This window comes from Centruroides vittatus, unplaced genomic scaffold (genome assembly GCF_030686945.1).
Source record: "Centruroides vittatus isolate TY-2023 unplaced genomic scaffold, ASM3068694v2 contig_459, whole genome shotgun sequence".
NCBI lineage: Eukaryota > Metazoa > Arthropoda > Arachnida > Scorpiones > Buthidae > Centruroides > Centruroides vittatus.
The window spans coordinates 74,850-94,250 of record NW_027122255.1 but is presented as its reverse complement, the minus strand read 5'-3'; the positions used below and the strand labels follow the sequence as shown (position 1 = coordinate 94,250).

The following is a 19,401-nucleotide window of genomic DNA, read 5'->3' as shown; positions in this document are numbered from 1 at the left end:
TCTTACCGAGTTAATGGAAGTTAATGGATAATCGTTTATCTCGGTAAAATTCATGGATGTGGAAGTCTTGATTCGTTCGATGTCCTTCTTGGACAATTTGTTTAGCTAAATTTGAATAGGAATAAACATCATTGGTTTTTTGCTTATAGAATATTAATTGTTAACACTAATAAAAATTGGTAAAATAAGAATTTAACTTACTAAAACTTAGTTATTATCTAGAAAACTTATATTAATATAACAAATAAAATTACATTTACAAATTCTTTTATCACAATTCCATAATTAGCCGTTACGGCACCATAAGTTTGCTTTGGGGGGAGCTTTTTGGACTCTCTAATGTCTCCCGCATTTTCTTCCTGAATGCCAGAATCCACACTAATGGGCGATTGTATTTCCATATCAGTAATTGGAACTATTCCCTCTTTTGTAGATCTCTCTTCTTTATCCAATGGCTCCAACTCAAACCTGTACAATGGCTAGAAAATGGCTAATTTTACAGAACAAGTCTCACATTTGACCATACAAGTGGCCGTCCATAAATTACGTAAGGTATTTTGGGGTGGGTGGGAGTCAAGGATTTCTTACTCAGAGGTAGGAGGGTAATAGATCTTGTCTTACGTAATATTCTTATTTTTATTTTTTATGTCGTTGAGTGTTGGAGTTTTGAATTTGTCTTTAATTTGGCAGTTTCTATTAAGAACGCTCATTGTACTAACGTCATCAAGTGTGATGTGAAAGAAACCACTACACGGCCTTTCTCCCATGATAAAAAATGTGTCTGCTAGCGTTATTATTCTATCTCTCTCTCTTTTTTTTTTATTTGAATAAGTGCACCACTCCTATGGGTGTATAACACAAAGTATACATAAACCGAAATACATGATACAAAGTAAACATAAATTTAGTATTCGGTTTTTAGTGAAAACTAAAATGTAGAACTAGAAATTATAAATAATCTTATCTTCCATATTTTTTGAACATAATTGTAAAAAGCATCAAACAGTGGCTTCTGAACAAGCTTATCAAGTGGATATGGCCACCTAAAACCAAGCGTAAAGATTTCTAATTTCAGAATAAGTCTATCTTGATCGTAAATTGGACAAAAATAGATCATATTGTGGACGGTGTCTAGGTTTTCTGGAGAGCAAAAGCAAGAGGCAGTTTCTGCCCGGTTATACATGCTCAATAAGTAGTTGAGCAGTAGCAAACGTTAAATCTCTAAGTGATGATGAGAACCTGCATTCAACACTAGGAAAATAAAGTTTTGTTATTCTACCAGTTTTACTGCTCAACTATTATTGATTCCATTTTTGCATAGCATTGTCATAAATATAATTTTTAAGGCTGCTGCATGAAAGAGGGATGTGAGTGTAGTCCAAGTCAGTGTCCTTTGCAGCTGACTTAGCCTCAAAGTCAGCTTTTTCATTTCCTTGTGTGTCAGTATGGCCACGAACAAACACAAAAGTTATCTTATTTACAAGATTTTTAATATGGTGCTGGATATGTGTGATTTTATTGCTATTGTAATTGGGATTTAATACAGCTTTTAGGACAGACTGAGAATCTCACTGTAAATGTTGATAGACAGCATTTTGTTTGGTAGTGAAGTGGCCCACTGAACAGCTTGGTAGACAGCATCTTCTTCAGCTTGATATGTGGAGGTATCTGTACCTTCTAACATATTTTGAGCAAAATATGTCAGTTTGGAGGAAGATACAGTTTCTTGAGCCAACATGAAGGATGCTTTTGACCCATCTGGGTAGATAGTAATGTCTGCATGGTTATCCATGGAGGAAGCAGATGATACCAAATATACAGGACCCTGGGGTAACCTTGTTTACAGGGTGATGATCAGAGATAGGGTAATTGCAATTTGGTAGCATTTGAACAGCCGTAGATAGGACTAGAGACTGTTGTTGAGCCTTGATGTTTGTAGTTCTGATGTAGTAGTTCAGAACCTTTTCTACAATACGTAGTGGCAAAGGAAGGAGCTCTGCTAGAATCAGAGAGGCATTAGTAGAAACAGTTCTGCAGCACTTTGAAATTCTGATGGTAAACTGTCTTTGAAGAGAGTAATTTACTTGCTACTGAATTTTTACTAGTTACATGACTCCAGCTATGGGCTGCATAAAGTAGCATTGGCCGTGTTGCCCCATTATATAGAGTTTTATAAGCTTTATGTTTTAGTCCCCTGGTGCACCGAGCACATTTTAGCAGCATGTAGTTTATTTTCTTGGCCTTAGCCAACATGTAACCAATATGGCAATGGAATGTGGTTTCTCTCTATTCTCTCTTGTTTTATTTTGTATGCAGTTTCTGTTTACACATGTACTAGCTGGTCGATTCGTCAATGTTTTTTGCGTTGTTTTGTGAAAATTAAAATTAATATGAAAATGAATATTATGACGTCGATTAATGATAATAAAAAAAAGATTGTTAATAATTAAAAAATAAACTTCTTAAAAGAAATTGTTCATTCGAATTTATTAAATTTTTATATTTTTAAATTTGTTCACATAGTTAATTAATATGTACTCACACTATTATTTATAAAAGACTAATTAATAATTATATATTTTGGACCTAAGGTTTTTAGGGTTTCATTAAAAAAAATTTATTTTTGTTAAAATCTTTCTATAAAATTATGCCTAAATATTATGTAAGATAGGGAAGGGGAGGGGAGATCAAAGAAAATATTACGGTTTCTTACACAGGGGTGGGTGGGGGTCCAGAATGGCTAAAATTGCCCTTATGTAATTTATGGACAGCTCCTAACAATGCACTAATATTACCACTCGAGAATGCCAGGTGTCGGATTTTCTTCTCTCCAAGCGATGCAACATTACTCCTACGAGTTCCCCGGAAGAGTCACAACTGACCATCATATCTTTCCAACCAGAAATTGAAATATCCTAAGCATAAAATAAGGCACATTTCTTTATTTTTCAATAAAACAAAATTAACAAAATAAGAAAAAAAAAGATGTACCCAAATACAACCATTATGAACGCTCAAAGAATACGAATTCGTGTCTTCAAAGTTCAAAATATTTGCAGAATTATTGTAACTAAAAGAAAAATAATTCATAATTAATGATGAAGTAAGAATTTTGGGTAAAAAAAACTAAAAGTTTACAAAAATATTACTTTTTATAGCAGTAATCAGAAGTGAAAAATATCCCTCTTGGTTGCCATTCCAGACTCTGAAATAATCCTTGTCTGTAAACATACACTGGCCAATCTGTATCAAATATTCAAATTTTAATATTTTATATTAAATTATATTTAAAATTCTTAAAATTTGTGAATGATGAAACCAAGATATATTATTTTGAATTAAAATAACTGTGATATTTGTATTCTTTCCATTTTTTGTAGCAAAGACAGAAACAATTCAAAATAATTATATTGACATTATACGAACAAATGAACAAAAAGTTTAGTAGATTTGGCAACACCAAACTGATCATGCTTGCAACTGTCTCCTACAGGTCTTGGGAAATTTTTAAGTCTCAAACATTTAGGCTATTTATTTTATATAGACCGGAGGGATGACATCTGAACTCTCTGCACGTCAGCTGCTTTTATTCCTTGCAAGTAAACTGTTCATGTTTGATTGCTCCTTACAATTAAAATATTGAACTATTTCTGCTTTTATCACAGAATGATGATTGTAACATACTTTTTTCATTTATTCTTTTTCTGATATCATAAAATAAAAATTTTAATTTATATTAAAATATCAGTATGGGCCATGTATAATTTAGCTATTAATATGAGCACACAGTAGATAGTCAATAAACTAATTTTAATGATGTAATTTTCTTAAAATCCAATATGCATTTAATACTAATGACAAATTAGTTGTAGCCAAGTTAATTCCAAAAAACTCTTAAAAGTACTCAGTGGGTTTAACAGAACCACCACAATCTAAACCAAAGGTTGCCAAACTTTTTTGATCATCAACCACCTACAAAGTTTTCGAAACCTCACATCGACCCCCACCAAAAAGTTTGTGTTACAAGCAAAACAAAGCACTTACTATTTGAATACATTTCTTTTAATTTTGCATTTGTTTTTCATTTATTGTATATTTGTTAATAATAATTTTTGTAACTGAGAATCAGTTAGATGGATAAGCTTGATCCTTAGCTCCCCCTTATCCTAAGCTTGATAATCAACCCCCTAATAATGTTATATCGACCACTTTGGCAACCTCTGATCTAAACACTTCAGTTATATTTCCACAATAAATCAAAATTTCTTATACAATTATTAAAAATATTCTTAATGTTAAAGCCAAGAGCCAAGAAGGTTCCTTCTCGTCTCCTATCTATTGCAATCCCTTGATTCAACAAATTTTAAGACTGTCTCATCCAAACTTGTGTTTTAAACTGGATATATCTGCAAAGTCTCATTCTAACTTTAAACCTGAAATGATCGACTAGTGAAAAAACTCCAAAGACAAGGTGATAATTCCATTAAGTAAATTAAGGATTTCTCTACTTGTAAGCTGTGTGTGTTCTTAGAATACATTTAATTTCATTAAATATGATTCAATTTGAATTATAAATGTTAATAATTAAAAAATATTTCTCCATAAACTGCAAAAAGAGCATTTACAGGCCTTCATCAAGATGTTCTTTGAACACCTTGCACCCATCTCCATGTATCTATCTTGATATTGAGGAGACTGATTTCTTTTTCATGATAAAAATTAGTGTTTGTGCGTTAAATGTTTTTCTAATAGTCTTTCCTCATTTTGAACTTTTTTAATTATATGCTTTGATCATTAACATAATATATATAATTTTTATAAATAAAGAGAACAAATATTTACTAGGATTATCCAAATTCCAAATTTTCAAAGTTCTTTCGGCAGACACACTGGCCAGAAAGCATCCATTCTCGGATGGACTCCACGCCAGATCCGTGATGTTGGTTGAAGAACCACAGAAAGATAGATGCGGAAGAATGGTCAACTGATTTTCTTCAGAAAATTTTAAAAGAGGGGATGATGTAAACAGATCCCATACAAAGATCATTCCTGCAATAAAACAACAATTTTCAAAATCTTAAGCAATTCTACAACAAACAATAAACTCCAACACTTGTTAATATTATAGTTAATCTTTATAAATGTATCAAAAAATTTTATTCTAATGCAAAAATAAATAAAAATTGTCAACCAAAATATTTCAGAATTAATACAATATTGATACAATCTTGACAGTGTCAGAAAATAGAATCTCTGCTTTGACTGAATTAAGTGGATCTTAAAGGAATGAGGCCATTTAATCTGACTGTAGCAGAGAGACTGTTTTCTGATGATCAGTCAAAATTCCTTCAGCACTTAATATTGATTGCACATCAGTAGATATGGATATTTATATAAATACAGACTGTAAATTCTTTGACTGTTCTTTGCTGCATGCTATATTTTACAAGTACTAAATTATTATTTATCAAATTTTAGAATACATTTCTTCCCAATTGATATTTTTATACAGTTGGAGATGATAACAGAGCTAATTCGTCTCAACTCTTCAGACTACCTTATACTTGTGTGCACACAAATGTATTCTTCCATGACATAAAATTTCATTTGAATAAATGAATGATTATTCTATTTAATCATAAATGGTTAGATTGTATATAAGTTAAAATTACATGTCATTTCATATTCAAATTCTCTTTGATAAAAGTAATAAATTTGGTTCAGTTTGGTATTAGTTTCAAATTATACACTAAGATGGATTATAACATTTAGGCATTATTCATCATACCTTTATGCAACTAATCAGTTACAGACATCCCTTTTTCCCAATAAAATGTATATTATTATATGAGTGAATTTGATTTCTAAATTCATTAAATTGGATTTATATTACAGTAGAGCATCGATTATCCGACTCAATTGGGGACTGGGGTTGGTCGGATAACTGAAAAAATGGATAACCGAAAAGTATGAAAAAATACATTATTAGTATAGTAGTATATCCCATGTAATCAGTATATTAGTATATTGCTATTAACCTACTTCGCGTTGAATTTTCATCGATGTTAAGCCTAACAAAAATTTTTTTAAAATAATAATCGTCGCTATCGTATCATTAAAAATTATTTCTTTATTTTGCACAAAATAAATACAAAAATAAAGGAAAAAGTAGAAAATTAAACCTCGTTTAAATACTGGCCTCCCTTTCATGGTCGAGCCAGCGTTTCCAGCTAAAACATGCAAAAATTTAACAAAAATATTATTAAAGTAGCCAAGACGTAGCCAAATATTGTAGCGCCACATCACTAGAGGACAATTGAATTTGCCAACTAGAACGCGGTCGGTTAACTGATGTGACGGTTGATCGGGAGTCGGATAATCGATGCTCTACTGTATTTATATTTCATATATATATATGAATAATACCAAAGACTTAACAATAGATAGATGACTGGCACAACTCTAACTCCTTTCAGGGGAAAATTTTTGAATTGAAATAACATGATTTCCAGTTTGAATCTGAAGTCTTTATAGTCTTTATACAGTTAATTGGGGCCTTCTGCCCCTAAGGTTTCCATATCTGGTCTCGTCTTTCATGTAAATTTGTAAATGATTTCAAACAAAAAAATAAAGTGTATTTGATAGAGCTTATATGAATATGTAGATTATGTACAATTATTTTATAATATTGTTTTGCAAGAATATTGAATGTCTAAATTATTTGGAAAATATTAGCAAGAAATCAGTAATTAAAAATAAAATATAGCAATGACTTACCATTAGCAAAACCACCAGCAATAAATCTATTATCATTTGTGGTTTGCCAATCAACACAGGTACAAACACCAAGTTCACTTTGAGGTCCCAACCACTCTTCTGATATCTTCAAGACAATAGCTTCAGTTTGATAGATATTATTTGATGAATTCTTCTTTAAAAATTCAGGATGGGGAATACTGGAATTTAAAAAAGTTTAATTTATTTAGTATTTCTTCTTTGTTATGCCAAAATGCATAGCAAAAAAGACAAGCCAAAGAAAGTTATACAAGCCTCTTGGAAGAATCATCTGATATGGAGATATGGAATCATTTCTATAAGATGACTCCATATAAATAAATAAATTATTTATTTCAAAACTCAGAGATAAGCACTCTGAAATTTCATATCTGCATTTCATAAATTATTAAAATCTAAATTAATTTTATTATAAAATTTTCATCTAAAATAATATTGATTTGTAAATGAATCTATCAAAACTTTAAGAAAAAAATACATATACTTTTTGTTATAAGATATACAGATTTATATATATATATATATTACTTGATTATTAACATTTTAAGATAAAATTGTTTAATTTTAAAATAAATATCATGTTTTGCAAATACAAAATATTCATAATATATAGATTACAAATACATAAAATTATATATTAACTGTTATTTATTTAATTATTAATAAAAGATGATAGATGATGGCTCTTCTCATGGGGTAAGGAAACCTCCAAGTAAAAATATTTGTATATTTGACTGTTGAATACAATTAATTCTGTACTAAACATAATATATTTTGAAAAGTCAGAATGTATTAAAACGAATGATTTTCTACATTATTTGAATAAATAAATATTTTCTAAACTACATATAAAAATTTGTATTAAATATTCATAACTTAAAACAAAATGAATAATGCATTTTACGTAACATTTCTTAATTATTTGAAAACAAAACTGTTGAAAAAATTTCATAACACAAAAATACTTTATCATCATTTGTTGCTTAACATTTATCAACCTGCAGCAAGGTAAGAAAAGACTAGAAATAGTTTTAACTTTGCACTGTCATCACTTGGCATTATGCAACAATTAAATTACTTATACACAACATAAAAACTTCAAGATAAAATCAAAAAGTAATAGATAAAAATGTTTTTGTTTATTACTAAATTTTATAGAAATTTTGAATGTACAAAATTCATTCTATAAAATCTGAAAATAAATTAACTTGCCAATATAAAAATATACTGAAAATAAACACTATTTTAATATTTCAAATAATATACTTTTAATTAGCTATTTATCAATTAGCTTGTTGACTGATGAAAAAAGCCCAAATATAAATTTCTGGTAAAATTGAAACAAATTCTCTCAACAAAAATTGAACTATTATTAGCTAAGAAATAAAAACTTTTCAACCTTTTATGCTGATTAAAATTACTTAAATATTTATTTCATTTTATTTTGTTAATTTTAATGTATCAATAATGTAACACAATAAAAATTTATATATAAAGTGCAGTTAACATAAGCTAACAAAACAGAGTTACACAGTCATCAATTATGTAACTCTCATGCTAATTCATCAACATTGTTAAGTATGTGAAGTCTTAAACTTTAATTGTACAATCAGTATTTTTAGAAAATTTAAAATTTTAATTTTTTCAAATCGTTAATATAAGACACTCTTCTATTAATCTAAAAAGATCAGAAGCTCTTTTGTTTGTGTTAAGTGATTGTCAACTATGCAGTTGTTTTGTTAGTTTATTACTTTGTATAAATTTTTAAGCTTTCACTATAAATTTTATAATATTAATAAATGATAAAGTACCTATAAATTCTTATGCAGCTATCACTACAAGCAACAGCTAATAAACCAAGTCGAGGCAATATTTCATCTATCAATGTATTTTTATACAGAGATGAATCTTCCCAGCATCCGCTTGGACACCATACCATGTCCCAGATTTCTCCTTGATCAACTGCTATACCGATAAAGTTTGGCAATTTGAATTCTCTGTATTATAAAATGAAATATAAATCAAACAATATGCAAAATTAAAATGAAGATTTTAATAAATTTTATTTTTACTTTGTATCATTTTTCTCATATTCTGTCAATCCAACATCCCATATCTGTATGAGTGTGGGCTGCAATTTATCTGGAACAAAGTTATGATATTCATTAGAATCTCGACAACAGCTCAGAGCAACATATTGTGCAGATGTAACGTTTATGGGCGTGGGACACCATGCACTAGCCCAGATTGGTCCTCCTACATAGAATGTCCTACTAGAGTATTCATCTGAAATTTTTAAAGAGATTATTACAAAATATGAAATAAAATTTTTGATTTTCATTCAGCATTTTAAAGTTTCAATTTTTAACATTTCAACAAAACATAAATCTGATATTTAACATTTTAAACAAAATAAAAAAATTTGAATGCTTTTGATTTTGGAACTATACAAATTGATGCAACTGAATAAAATGTGATAAAGATAAAATTACTTGTTTCTTTACATATCTAAAAAGCTGTGTTTAAAAATGTTTTTAGTATCTAATCAACATTCAATTGATATGTGAATTGAAGATGATCCAATTAGAGATGGAAAATGTTTCGGAATAAAACTTTTCAGTTACTTGAAGTGCACAATTTTGTTTTTTCAACTTTTTCATTTTTATAGTTTCTTGATTTTCTGTTATTATTAGTTTATTACTTATAAGAATTTATTAGTTTCTTAATAAAATATAAATTTCATTTAAAAACAACTAGAGAAAATATGTTTGTATGTGAAATATTTTGACAAGAAAACAACTCAGTATGTCATACACTAGAAAAATCATTAAAATAAATCATCTTTTCAGCTAGAAAATTAATGCCACCAAGAAAAGAAATAAAAAACTAGCTACTGTAGTTAATTTTGTAGTTAAAAATTTTTTGAATTAATTATTTCACAAGAACTGTTTTCCACCTTTTATTAACCAATATATGTATATAGAAGAGTGCAAATGTTTATAATCATTACAAATACATGTATAAACAGCAGGAACAAAGACAGACACAAACATTTGCTGTCCTGGCAGTTTCTTCTTAATCTTTTGCATTATCAGTTGATATCATACTCTACTCTGCTACTGCAGGATAGGAAAATGAGGTAACAGGAGCACTAGCATTCCTCTTATGTCTATTTATTCCTGAAAATGCCCTGTTAACTAAGCCAAAAATATCTGTATATTCCCAAATTGTTATGCTCATTGTTAATGGCATATTATTTGCTTTATTATATCAATATTAGTTATACACATTTCAATAATGTAAAATATTTATAGCTTATCTATTAAAAATCTATTTTATTTAATTTTAAAGTCAACAGTAATAAAATTTCATAATTTTGATTTGCATTAGATTTTATGTCTCATCTATTTTTTATTATAAATATTAAAAAAATAAAACTAGTTAATCCAATATTACAAAAATGATAAATTAATATACTTGTAATAGGAAGACTTTCAAATAATTTTAACTGATGCCACTGTGCCTCAGATTCTTCATTTGTTCCTATTCGAATTTTAGCAGAAATTCTCTCTAGAGGCAAATATTTTTCAATAGCGCTGAAATTTTTAAATAAAAAAATTAATAATATATATTTAAAAATATGTTAATATTTATAATTATAGTCAAAGACAGTCCATGAAAATGTCTTTATCACTTACATATTTTTAATGTCAGTGTACATCTGTTATGTTCAGAGGTGCACACCATTTCCTACACAAATCTTAAAAGCTTTAGTATCTTAACTTATAACTCTGCTATGACTCAAATTTTCATACCTGTTAAGCTGTGAACCCTTGCTACATTATTATTACATTAGAAATTCTTATAAATGCTACTATATTATGTGGTTCTTAAAAAAAATCAATTAAAATGGACTAATTTCATAATGTCACAATACTATTAAAACAATTTTCTAATGATTAGTGAAATATTTCATATCAAATGTAATAATTAAATTCATTGTAATTACTTTTTTTCTAGAAAATAAGCTAAATTTTCTGATTAATTAAAAAATAAGTTTTTAATTTTACTTTTTTGTAACATATACAATTAATAAGTAGTTATAATTAAATATTTAGTTACTACAATTCAAGAAATATTCAAATTAAGAAAAACACACAGCAGACTTTAATGATTGTAAATCATAGTTATTGTTAGTTTAATGTCATCAGATTTAGCAAGTCCCACAAAAACAGAAATTCAAATACATTTATAAAAGTTTATAAAACTTTAGTTATTGTAATCAAATTTGGTTATCATCATCATCATCATCTTCAACTAAATAGATATTTAAGCTCTTTTTTTGCCCTATCAAACTCAACATGTATCTGGTAATACACAATCATTATTAATTATCATCATCATTCTCAACCAGTGTTTTAAATGTTAATTGCTTTGTTATTTACTCACAATGCATTAGTTTAAACTGCTGATATTTAAATGGAAAGCCAAGAAAACCAAGACTATTACTTATCTTGTTCTAATGTTTATCAAATACAGTTCAAAGCTAAGGTCATTGGCCCCCAGGACAAGATTCTGATTTCATGTCCCCAAATATCTACTAGATATATCAAAATACTAAGAATCACTTTGTTGATTGTGCTTACCAGAATTTGCACTCCTGCATATGCCCTTTTGCTGGGCCCTAGATATGGTGCTGATCAGATACAAACATATTTAATTTAATGTAAGTTATCAGTTACACACAATATCATCATTAAAACAATCATTTATTGAACAATTACTTATTTCATTATTTTAAAATTTATTTTGAATAATTCAATAAAAATAATTATTATTAAGAATACATTAATCAATCATTCTTACTTTCTTTTGGATTAGTAACCCTTGGAAAGGAGAATATCATTCACAAATATTTTATTTAATACACTAAATTACTTAGTGTGTTAGTATATAAATTTTTATAATATATGTGCACTGAAAATTATCTATATCATCATCTTTTGCATTAATTACAATCTTAAAATTCTTTATATTCTGAAAACTCTGCAGACAAAAAATAAATGTAAAAAATATTGATTTATAAAGTTGAATTCTAGAAAGGTAAATAGTTTACATAATTCACAACATCCATTTTGTATTAATAATATTCCAAATTATTTTCAAATAAAAAGGAATTTGTTTTAAGATGTATTTAAATAAAAAAATTTTTTCAAATCAAAGTAAATATTCCTATTATAAGATGATATACGAAAATGTCATGCTATCAAAAATAAAACTTTAAATTATTCATTTTTATTATTATTCAACTTGCTTATGAAATGGCAGTCTGAAAAATTTATGATGTTATTTTGATTATGTTCATAATATTTGTATCAAACCATCTAACAAATTTTAGCAGAGAATAGGAAAATCCCAATAACTTTAAAATCTGATCTAATTAAAAATACTAATTAATAATTTCTCTTAATTTCATAGAAAGTCCATATTCCATTGATAATGGAATTCTATATAATATATATATGCTATATAGCTATATACGGATTAAACAATTAAACAATTTAATTAAATATAATACGTATTCATCATGATTTAAAGTTTCATTAATGCAAAATGTTTATTTCAAATTTTTATGATAAAACTATAAAAAAACCTAACCTTTCTGAAAGCAGTTCCCAAGCCTTTAGTTTTGGTTTCCATTCTTTAAATGCATCAGATTTATTGTATCTCAATACATATTTCATATGCCTATAAAAATGAAATTAGCTATTAATACAACAAATTGATACCATAATATTTTGTAATTATATCTATTCAAATATCCAGTAGCTAGTCAGTTTTTTAATACCATTGAGAAATATTAACTTTAAACTTTTCAATAGAATATATTTCAAATAAAAATCAATTGATGTTAATTCAATTTCTCTCCTATAACTTAATAAATTTGTTATTTTCAACAATGAATTCACCTTACCATCTTGCAAGCACACATCCTCGCCTGTCTCAAAGGCATCTACTAATTTATTCATTGAACAATTTTCATTTTATCTAGATTGGAGTTCAAATAAATGTTTGAAAATAAAAAATCCTCCAGACACAATATTAAAGAAAAATTACTTTTTATTTTTTAACTCAATTTCTATCGAGTCAAAAATTCACCCTGTACTTATCCTGCAAAAGTTTCAATCGATTCCTCACCCTGAAATTACTGCTAGTTGGTAGTTGGTCAAGTTACTTTATAACCATCCTGTATGTATGTTGTGTGTATGTTGTGTGATTTAAAAAAATGTTTATTTGATATATCCTCTCCAACAGTTTTTCTATTGTCAAAATTTTTCAAAAAGAATATTAAAGATAAAAGCAAGTATTAACATAGTTTAGTTATTAAATATTTTACTAAAAATTTATTATTTTGTTTTTAAATTAACTTACAAATCAAAACTTTCTTTTGAGGAAGACCAATATAATCCCAGGCTAGCTTTCTGTTTTTTACACTTATCCTTATTTGCTAAAAAAATTTAAGTTTATTTTTTAAATTAAAATAAAAAGAAACATCTAATTCCAAATTAAATAAAACAAGTTTACCTATCTCTTTATTTTCAGAAAGACACTGTTAAAATAAAATAAGTTAATTATTAATTCATCAGTTATTGTCAGCAATAAACTAATCACTGCTGTTAAATCATGTTGTAAATTAAATGTTTCATACATACTTTATGATAATTTTCCATATGAGCCAAGAGAGATGTTTTTTTATATTTGAAAATTTTTAAACAGATAAGACATTCAAAATTCTTATCATTCTGACAGCGAGGAGCATGATATTTAATTCCTAATGTTGTTGTAAATAGTTTTTCACAGCCCTGTAAGAAAATGGGTAATTTTAAAACATTAAAATCATTTATAATCTAGTTTTAATAATAAAATATATATTTATCTTCTTTTTATATTCAGTTAACTTGACATCATATTCAAGGTAATTTTTCTAACTGAACAGAATTATTATTATTAGGTTTTATGTTAATAAACCTTACTATTATATAAAAAATTTAAATGGACAATAGTATATAACTTAGCTATTCAATGTCACTATGCTTAAAAGTGAAACTGACGTCATTCAAAATTGTTACTGATTAAGTTTCCAATGATGCTTCGGTTGCAATCAGACTCATCAGTCTGAAAGCACAGTTAGTTAATAATTAAAATGGTACCTAATGCACAAAAGTGGGTGAGGGTTGTAATTTTAAGTCAAACACTTTCTGAAAGTGGAAAATTATATGCTTCAAAGAAGCTTTGAGAAAAATGTCATGACAATACAGAAACATATTAATTCACTGTAATTATAGGCAATTCACTAATTCATTAGGTTAAGTGCAACCAAAAGCTTAATCTTGCACTCAAAAATGTATCAATCAATAACACTGATGACATCCATTACTGCTACCACTTCCCTTACCCTCAACAGTTAGCATTTCCAAACAAACTCCAATTGGTTGATTAGTGCATTGAATGATGTGATCAATATTTGGTCGATCTCTCTCCAACCCATCCTCAGTGAGTCTGGTAGCAATCCGTAAATCAGCAGAAACTTTATAGGTAATATTTTAAAATCATGTCTGGTCTTAGCAGTTGAACTGGTAAGCATTTCCAAACAGATCCTAAGATGTACTTTCATAAATATCATCATCATCTTGTCATCCAATTTCACATAAAAAATTGATCCAAACATTTTTTTTCCAGTAATGAGGATATTAATTGATAGATTTCACTGAATAGCTTTTAATAATTTACATATTTTTATAAATATAAATTTATTATGATTAAGTAAATTTGTAATTGTAAGTATATCATCAATTGAGGATTTCTGAAAAGTTATAGATTGCTGTGCTGCATATAAATATATCAGGTCATAAAGGTGAAATTTATACATTTAAATTTTTTTTTTTTCTAGAAATGACTGGGAAAAATGCCATAGAATGTTTGATGAGGGTATATACAACAGAGTAACCAAAGAGTATTTCATCACATATTTCATTGGAAATAGACTGATCAGCAATGTCTGACAACAAAAAAATTTTGAAAAAACACATTTGCATGCTGTTGTTCTATCACCTCATAAGTGGTCACAATGCACAGCAGTCCAGACGTGGAACTAACAGACTACCATCTATTTAATGCCCTGCAGAACTATATCACCATTATACAATTCAATGACAAATGACAACACCAAACACTGAAAACTTTCTTCAAAGGAAAACCCCAGTCATTCTAAAGTTTGCAGCAAAAGTGGTAAGATTTGATTGATATTGATGTTGATTGCCTACAAGACTGAACTATATCATTGTTCAGTTAATTGTCAATAAAGATTTCTTTTTAATATCCAAATTTCACCTTTACAATCTGATAGCACAAAAAAAATAAACACAAAACTGAATACAAAACATTACTTTAATAAAACATGTATGTTTTATTAAAGTAATGTTTTGTATTCAGTTTGGAACGTTTAAATTGGTTGAATTTAAACGTTCGAAGGTCGTTTGAATTGGTTGAAATTCGTTCGAAGTGAAATTAATCGATTTTATCGAATATTTATTGTCTTTTACGCAGCCCTGAAAATGGCTGTTGCCGGTCCCAAGCCCGGATAAAGGAGGAAGGTTGGCGTCAGGAAGGGCATCCGGCCGTAAAACATCTTGCCAAAACTACATGATGAGTCTCAGAAACTGTGATAGAAGGAGAACTAGGGCGTACCCTGTAGGCGACGCGCAGCTAGATTGCCCTAAAACTGCGAAAAGTGGGCAAGGGCTACCTCACCAGTGGCGGATGAAGGTTAAAGAAGCAAGCCCTACATGAGGAAAAGGTGTTGAGAGTGGGAACACTGAATGTGGGAAGTATGACGGGAAGAGGAATGGAGGTGGTGGATATGATGCGGAGAAGGAGGATTGATGTACTGTGCGTGCAAGAAACGAGGTGGAGGGGAGACAAGGCGAAGGAACTTGGAGATGGATGTAAATTGTTTTATAGCAGTGCAAACAGGAATGGAAGAAATGGGGTTGGAATAGTGGTGGCTGGCAAGTGGAGGAGCAAGGTACTAGAGGTGTACAGGAGAGGTGATAGGATGATGTGAATGAAACTGAGTTTTGGAGATGATCTACTTGTGGTGTTTAGTGTGTACGCACCCCAGGTAGGATGTGCAACAGAGGAGAAAGAATGTTTTTGGAGTGAATTGGATGAAGAAATGAGGACACTGGAAGGAGGGGAGAGAGTAATTGTGGGAGGCGACTTCAATGGGCACATAGGGGGGCGGAACATGGGCTATGAAAGGATCCATGGAGGCCATGGGGTTGGGGAACCCAACAAGGAGGGGGAGAGTATATTGGGTTTTGCTGTGGCTTTTGATCTGGGGATTGTGAATTCGTTTTTCACCAAGCAGGACAGTCATCTGATAACTTTCAACAGTGGGCCTCATAGTTCGCAGATTGACTATATCCTTACTAGACGAGAGCACCTTGCGACGGTGATAAACTGTAAGGTTATACCAACAGATCAGGTATCGGCGCAACATCGGTTGATGTGCATAGACATGAAGTTAAGAATGTATAGGAAAAGTGGAAATACACAGATGAAGAAAATCAAGTGGTTTCGTTTGAGGGAGGAGAGGGCGAGGGCGGAGTATGTGGAGAGGGTGCTGCTACAAATCTCGCAAGAATGGGAGGGGGTGCAGGACTGGTGGGCATATAATGCCCAGGCTATCAGGAACTGTGCGGAGGAGGTGCTTGGTGTAACATCTGGAAAGATTAGGGTGCAAAAGGAAGGTTGGTGGTGGAATGAAAATGTGCAACAAGTTGTTCAGGTAAAGAAGGAGGCAAAACGGAAGTGGGACAGGTCACGTACTGAGGAAGATAGATTTGCGTATAAAACGGCAAAGCGTGAAGCTAAGAGAGTAGTGGCACAGGCAAAGGCAGGAGCATATGCGAATTTATACGAGGAGTTGGATACAAGGGAAGGACAGAAGAAAATATATCGTTTAGCCAAAATCAGGAATAGGGCAACGAAGGACATCTCGCATGTAAGGCAGATCAAGGACACAACGGGGACGGTCCTTCGAAGGGAGAACGACATACGAGAAGGATGGAGGGCATACTTTGAGGGACTTTTGAATACAGAGAATGAAACAAAGAACAGAGAGGAAGGAAGCCAAAACATGGGCATGGTACAGATGGTAACCAGAGAAGAAGTGGAAAGGGCCCTAAAGAGGATGAAGAACGGTAAAGCGGAGGGCCCGGATGGAATTCCTGTAGAGGTGTGGAAGTCATTGGGGAGGAAGGGCATTGACCTGCTATGGGACCTATTCAAAAAAGTCTTTGAGCAGGAGGAAATACCTAACGAATGGAGAGAAAGTATACTTGTACCTATCTACAAAGGAAAAGGGGATGTTCAAGAGTGTAAAAACTATAGAGGAATAAAGTTGATGTCCCACACGATGAAGATTTTGGAAAGGGTTTTAGACAGAAGGTTGAGAGCAGAGGTGACCATTGCAGGAGAGCAGTTTGGATTCATGCCAGGACGGTCAACAGTCGATGCCATTTTTGCCCTTCGGCAAATGTTGGAAAAATATTGGGAGAAGCAAACCCAGCTGCATATGGCATTCATTGACCTGGAGAAAGCTTATGATACGGTGCCTAGACAAGAACTCTGGAGGTGTCTAAGGGAAAAGCTAGTTCCTGAAAAGTATGTTAGATTGATACAGGAACTGTATAGGGATGTGGCCACAAAGGTTAGGAGCTGTGTTGGAGTGTCCCGGTGCTTCAAGGTGGGAGTTGGTTTACATCAGGGGTCAGCACTGAGCCCCTTCTTGTTTAACATGCTGATGGAGGTGATCACGGACGGGGTCAGAGAAGAGGCGCCTTGGACCATGTTGTATGCAGATGATATCGTTCTGTGCGCCGAGACTAAAGAGGAGCTGAGGGTTAAATTGGAAAGGTGGTTGGGCACGTTGGAAGGGAGGGGCTTGAGGGTGAGTAGGAGTAAAACAGTGTATATGTGTAGTGGGGAGGTGGATGGTGCCCGGGAGAGGGATCTGGAGTTGAGGGGAGACGTATTTCGCAGAGTCAATACCTTTAAGTACCTGGGGTCAACTGTGGCGGAGGATGGAGGTGTGGATAAGGAGGTGACAGGCAGGATTCAGGCTGGCTGGAGGAATTGGAGGGATATGTCAGGTGTGTTATGTGATAAGAGGGTGCCGCTTAGGTTGAAAGGGAAAGTTTATCGGGTGGTGGTGAGACCAGCTATGCTGTGTGCTATTGAGACTGTGAGCTTGAGGAAAACCCATGTCAAAAGGATGGAGGTGGCGGAGATGAGGATGCTCCACTGGATGTGTGGGGTTACGAGAAGGGATCACATTCGAAATGAATGTGTGAGGGGGACTGTGAAAGTTACGAACATAGAAGCAAAGATACAGGAGGCAAGGTTGAAGTGGTTTGGTCATGTGGTACGAAGAGAAGAAGAGTATGTGAGAAGAAGGGTTATGCAGATGTCAGTGAGGGGGAGGAGGAGGCGGGGACGACCGCGGAGACGGTGGATGGATCTTGTGGTGGAGGACTTGAGAGGGAGGCATCTGAATGTGGAGGCAGCCCAAGACAGGGAGCAGTGGAGGCGACTCATCAGAAACAGCGACCCTACATAGAGTGGGAAAAGCTGAGGAAGAAGAAGAAGAAGAAGACTTTAATAAAACATGTATAATAAATATAGTTTCATATATATATATATATATATATAATTTATGTATATGTTATAGTAAAAGCCTGTTTTTAGTGAAAATGCATTTTAACTAGTTGAAACTAGTTTTTACTGGATGTCATTGTTATAACCCATTTTGTCTAGTTAAAACTAGAATTTACTGCTGTACATGTTTTGGTTTTAGATAAAACTAAAATCAAACATTAACTTTTTAACTTTTAACATTAGTTAAAACTAATTTTAGCTACATAAATATGTTTGGGGGAAATAAATAAAGTGATGATTGGGATTAAAACATTTGTATTATTTAATACGATATTTATTGAAAATATTAGTCACACATCTGTGTTATTAACATTAATTAACCCTTTGTCCCTGAAGGCACCGATCGATCGGTACCCTGGCTTTTAAGCAAAACTTCGAGGGTACCGATTCATCGTTACTTTGGTAAATATCGGTTTTTGTAAAATTTATTAACAACAGATATAATCTCGTTCGATATGAAGTGAATAAAATATAATAATTCATTATATTAGTTGATAGCAGTATAAAATTTTGATTTCAAACAAATGTTTGATATAATGTGCGATAATTTCACAACGAATAAACATACATGCATAAGTGTTATATCGAATTGTACAAAACAATATTCTAAGTCTTTCTGGCTCAGTGCCAGCAAACAACTATGTAATTAGACAATGTTAATTTTCACAAAATGTTACAAATTATCAAGTTTATGTGTCAGTTCTGATATATATTATTTTTTTTCTTATAAATTTTTCTAATAAAATGCATTGAAAAATATCATATTTAAAACTAAAGATATTAATAAATGTAAGTGATTTTTTTCATATAGATATAATGATAATT

At 30.9% G+C, this 19,401-nt stretch overlaps 1 protein-coding gene across 2 annotated transcripts in view; it reads right to left on the bottom strand.

The window, feature by feature from the left end:
* LOC136977410 (general transcription factor 3C polypeptide 2-like) overlaps window positions 1-19,401 on the bottom strand; it is a 41,851-nt gene that overhangs the window by 835 nt on the left and 21,615 nt on the right. For both annotated transcript variants that reach the window (XM_067272879.1, XM_067272878.1), the window contains 14 exons: window positions 13,509-13,658; window positions 13,381-13,405; window positions 13,228-13,303; window positions 12,454-12,543; window positions 10,273-10,391; window positions 8,868-9,081; window positions 8,607-8,792; window positions 6,778-6,956; window positions 4,843-5,049; window positions 3,150-3,243; window positions 2,992-3,070; window positions 2,796-2,915; window positions 255-479; window positions 7-105 (listed from right to left, as the gene is read on the bottom strand). In XM_067272879.1, coding sequence (XP_067128980.1) covers window positions 7-105; window positions 255-479; window positions 2,796-2,915; window positions 2,992-3,070; window positions 3,150-3,243; window positions 4,843-5,049; window positions 6,778-6,956; window positions 8,607-8,792; window positions 8,868-9,081; window positions 10,273-10,391; window positions 12,454-12,543; window positions 13,228-13,303; window positions 13,381-13,405; window positions 13,509-13,658 — 1,863 coding nt within the window. The remainder of the gene's footprint in view (window positions 1-6; window positions 106-254; window positions 480-2,795; window positions 2,916-2,991; window positions 3,071-3,149; window positions 3,244-4,842; window positions 5,050-6,777; window positions 6,957-8,606; window positions 8,793-8,867; window positions 9,082-10,272; window positions 10,392-12,453; window positions 12,544-13,227; window positions 13,304-13,380; window positions 13,406-13,508; window positions 13,659-19,401) is intronic.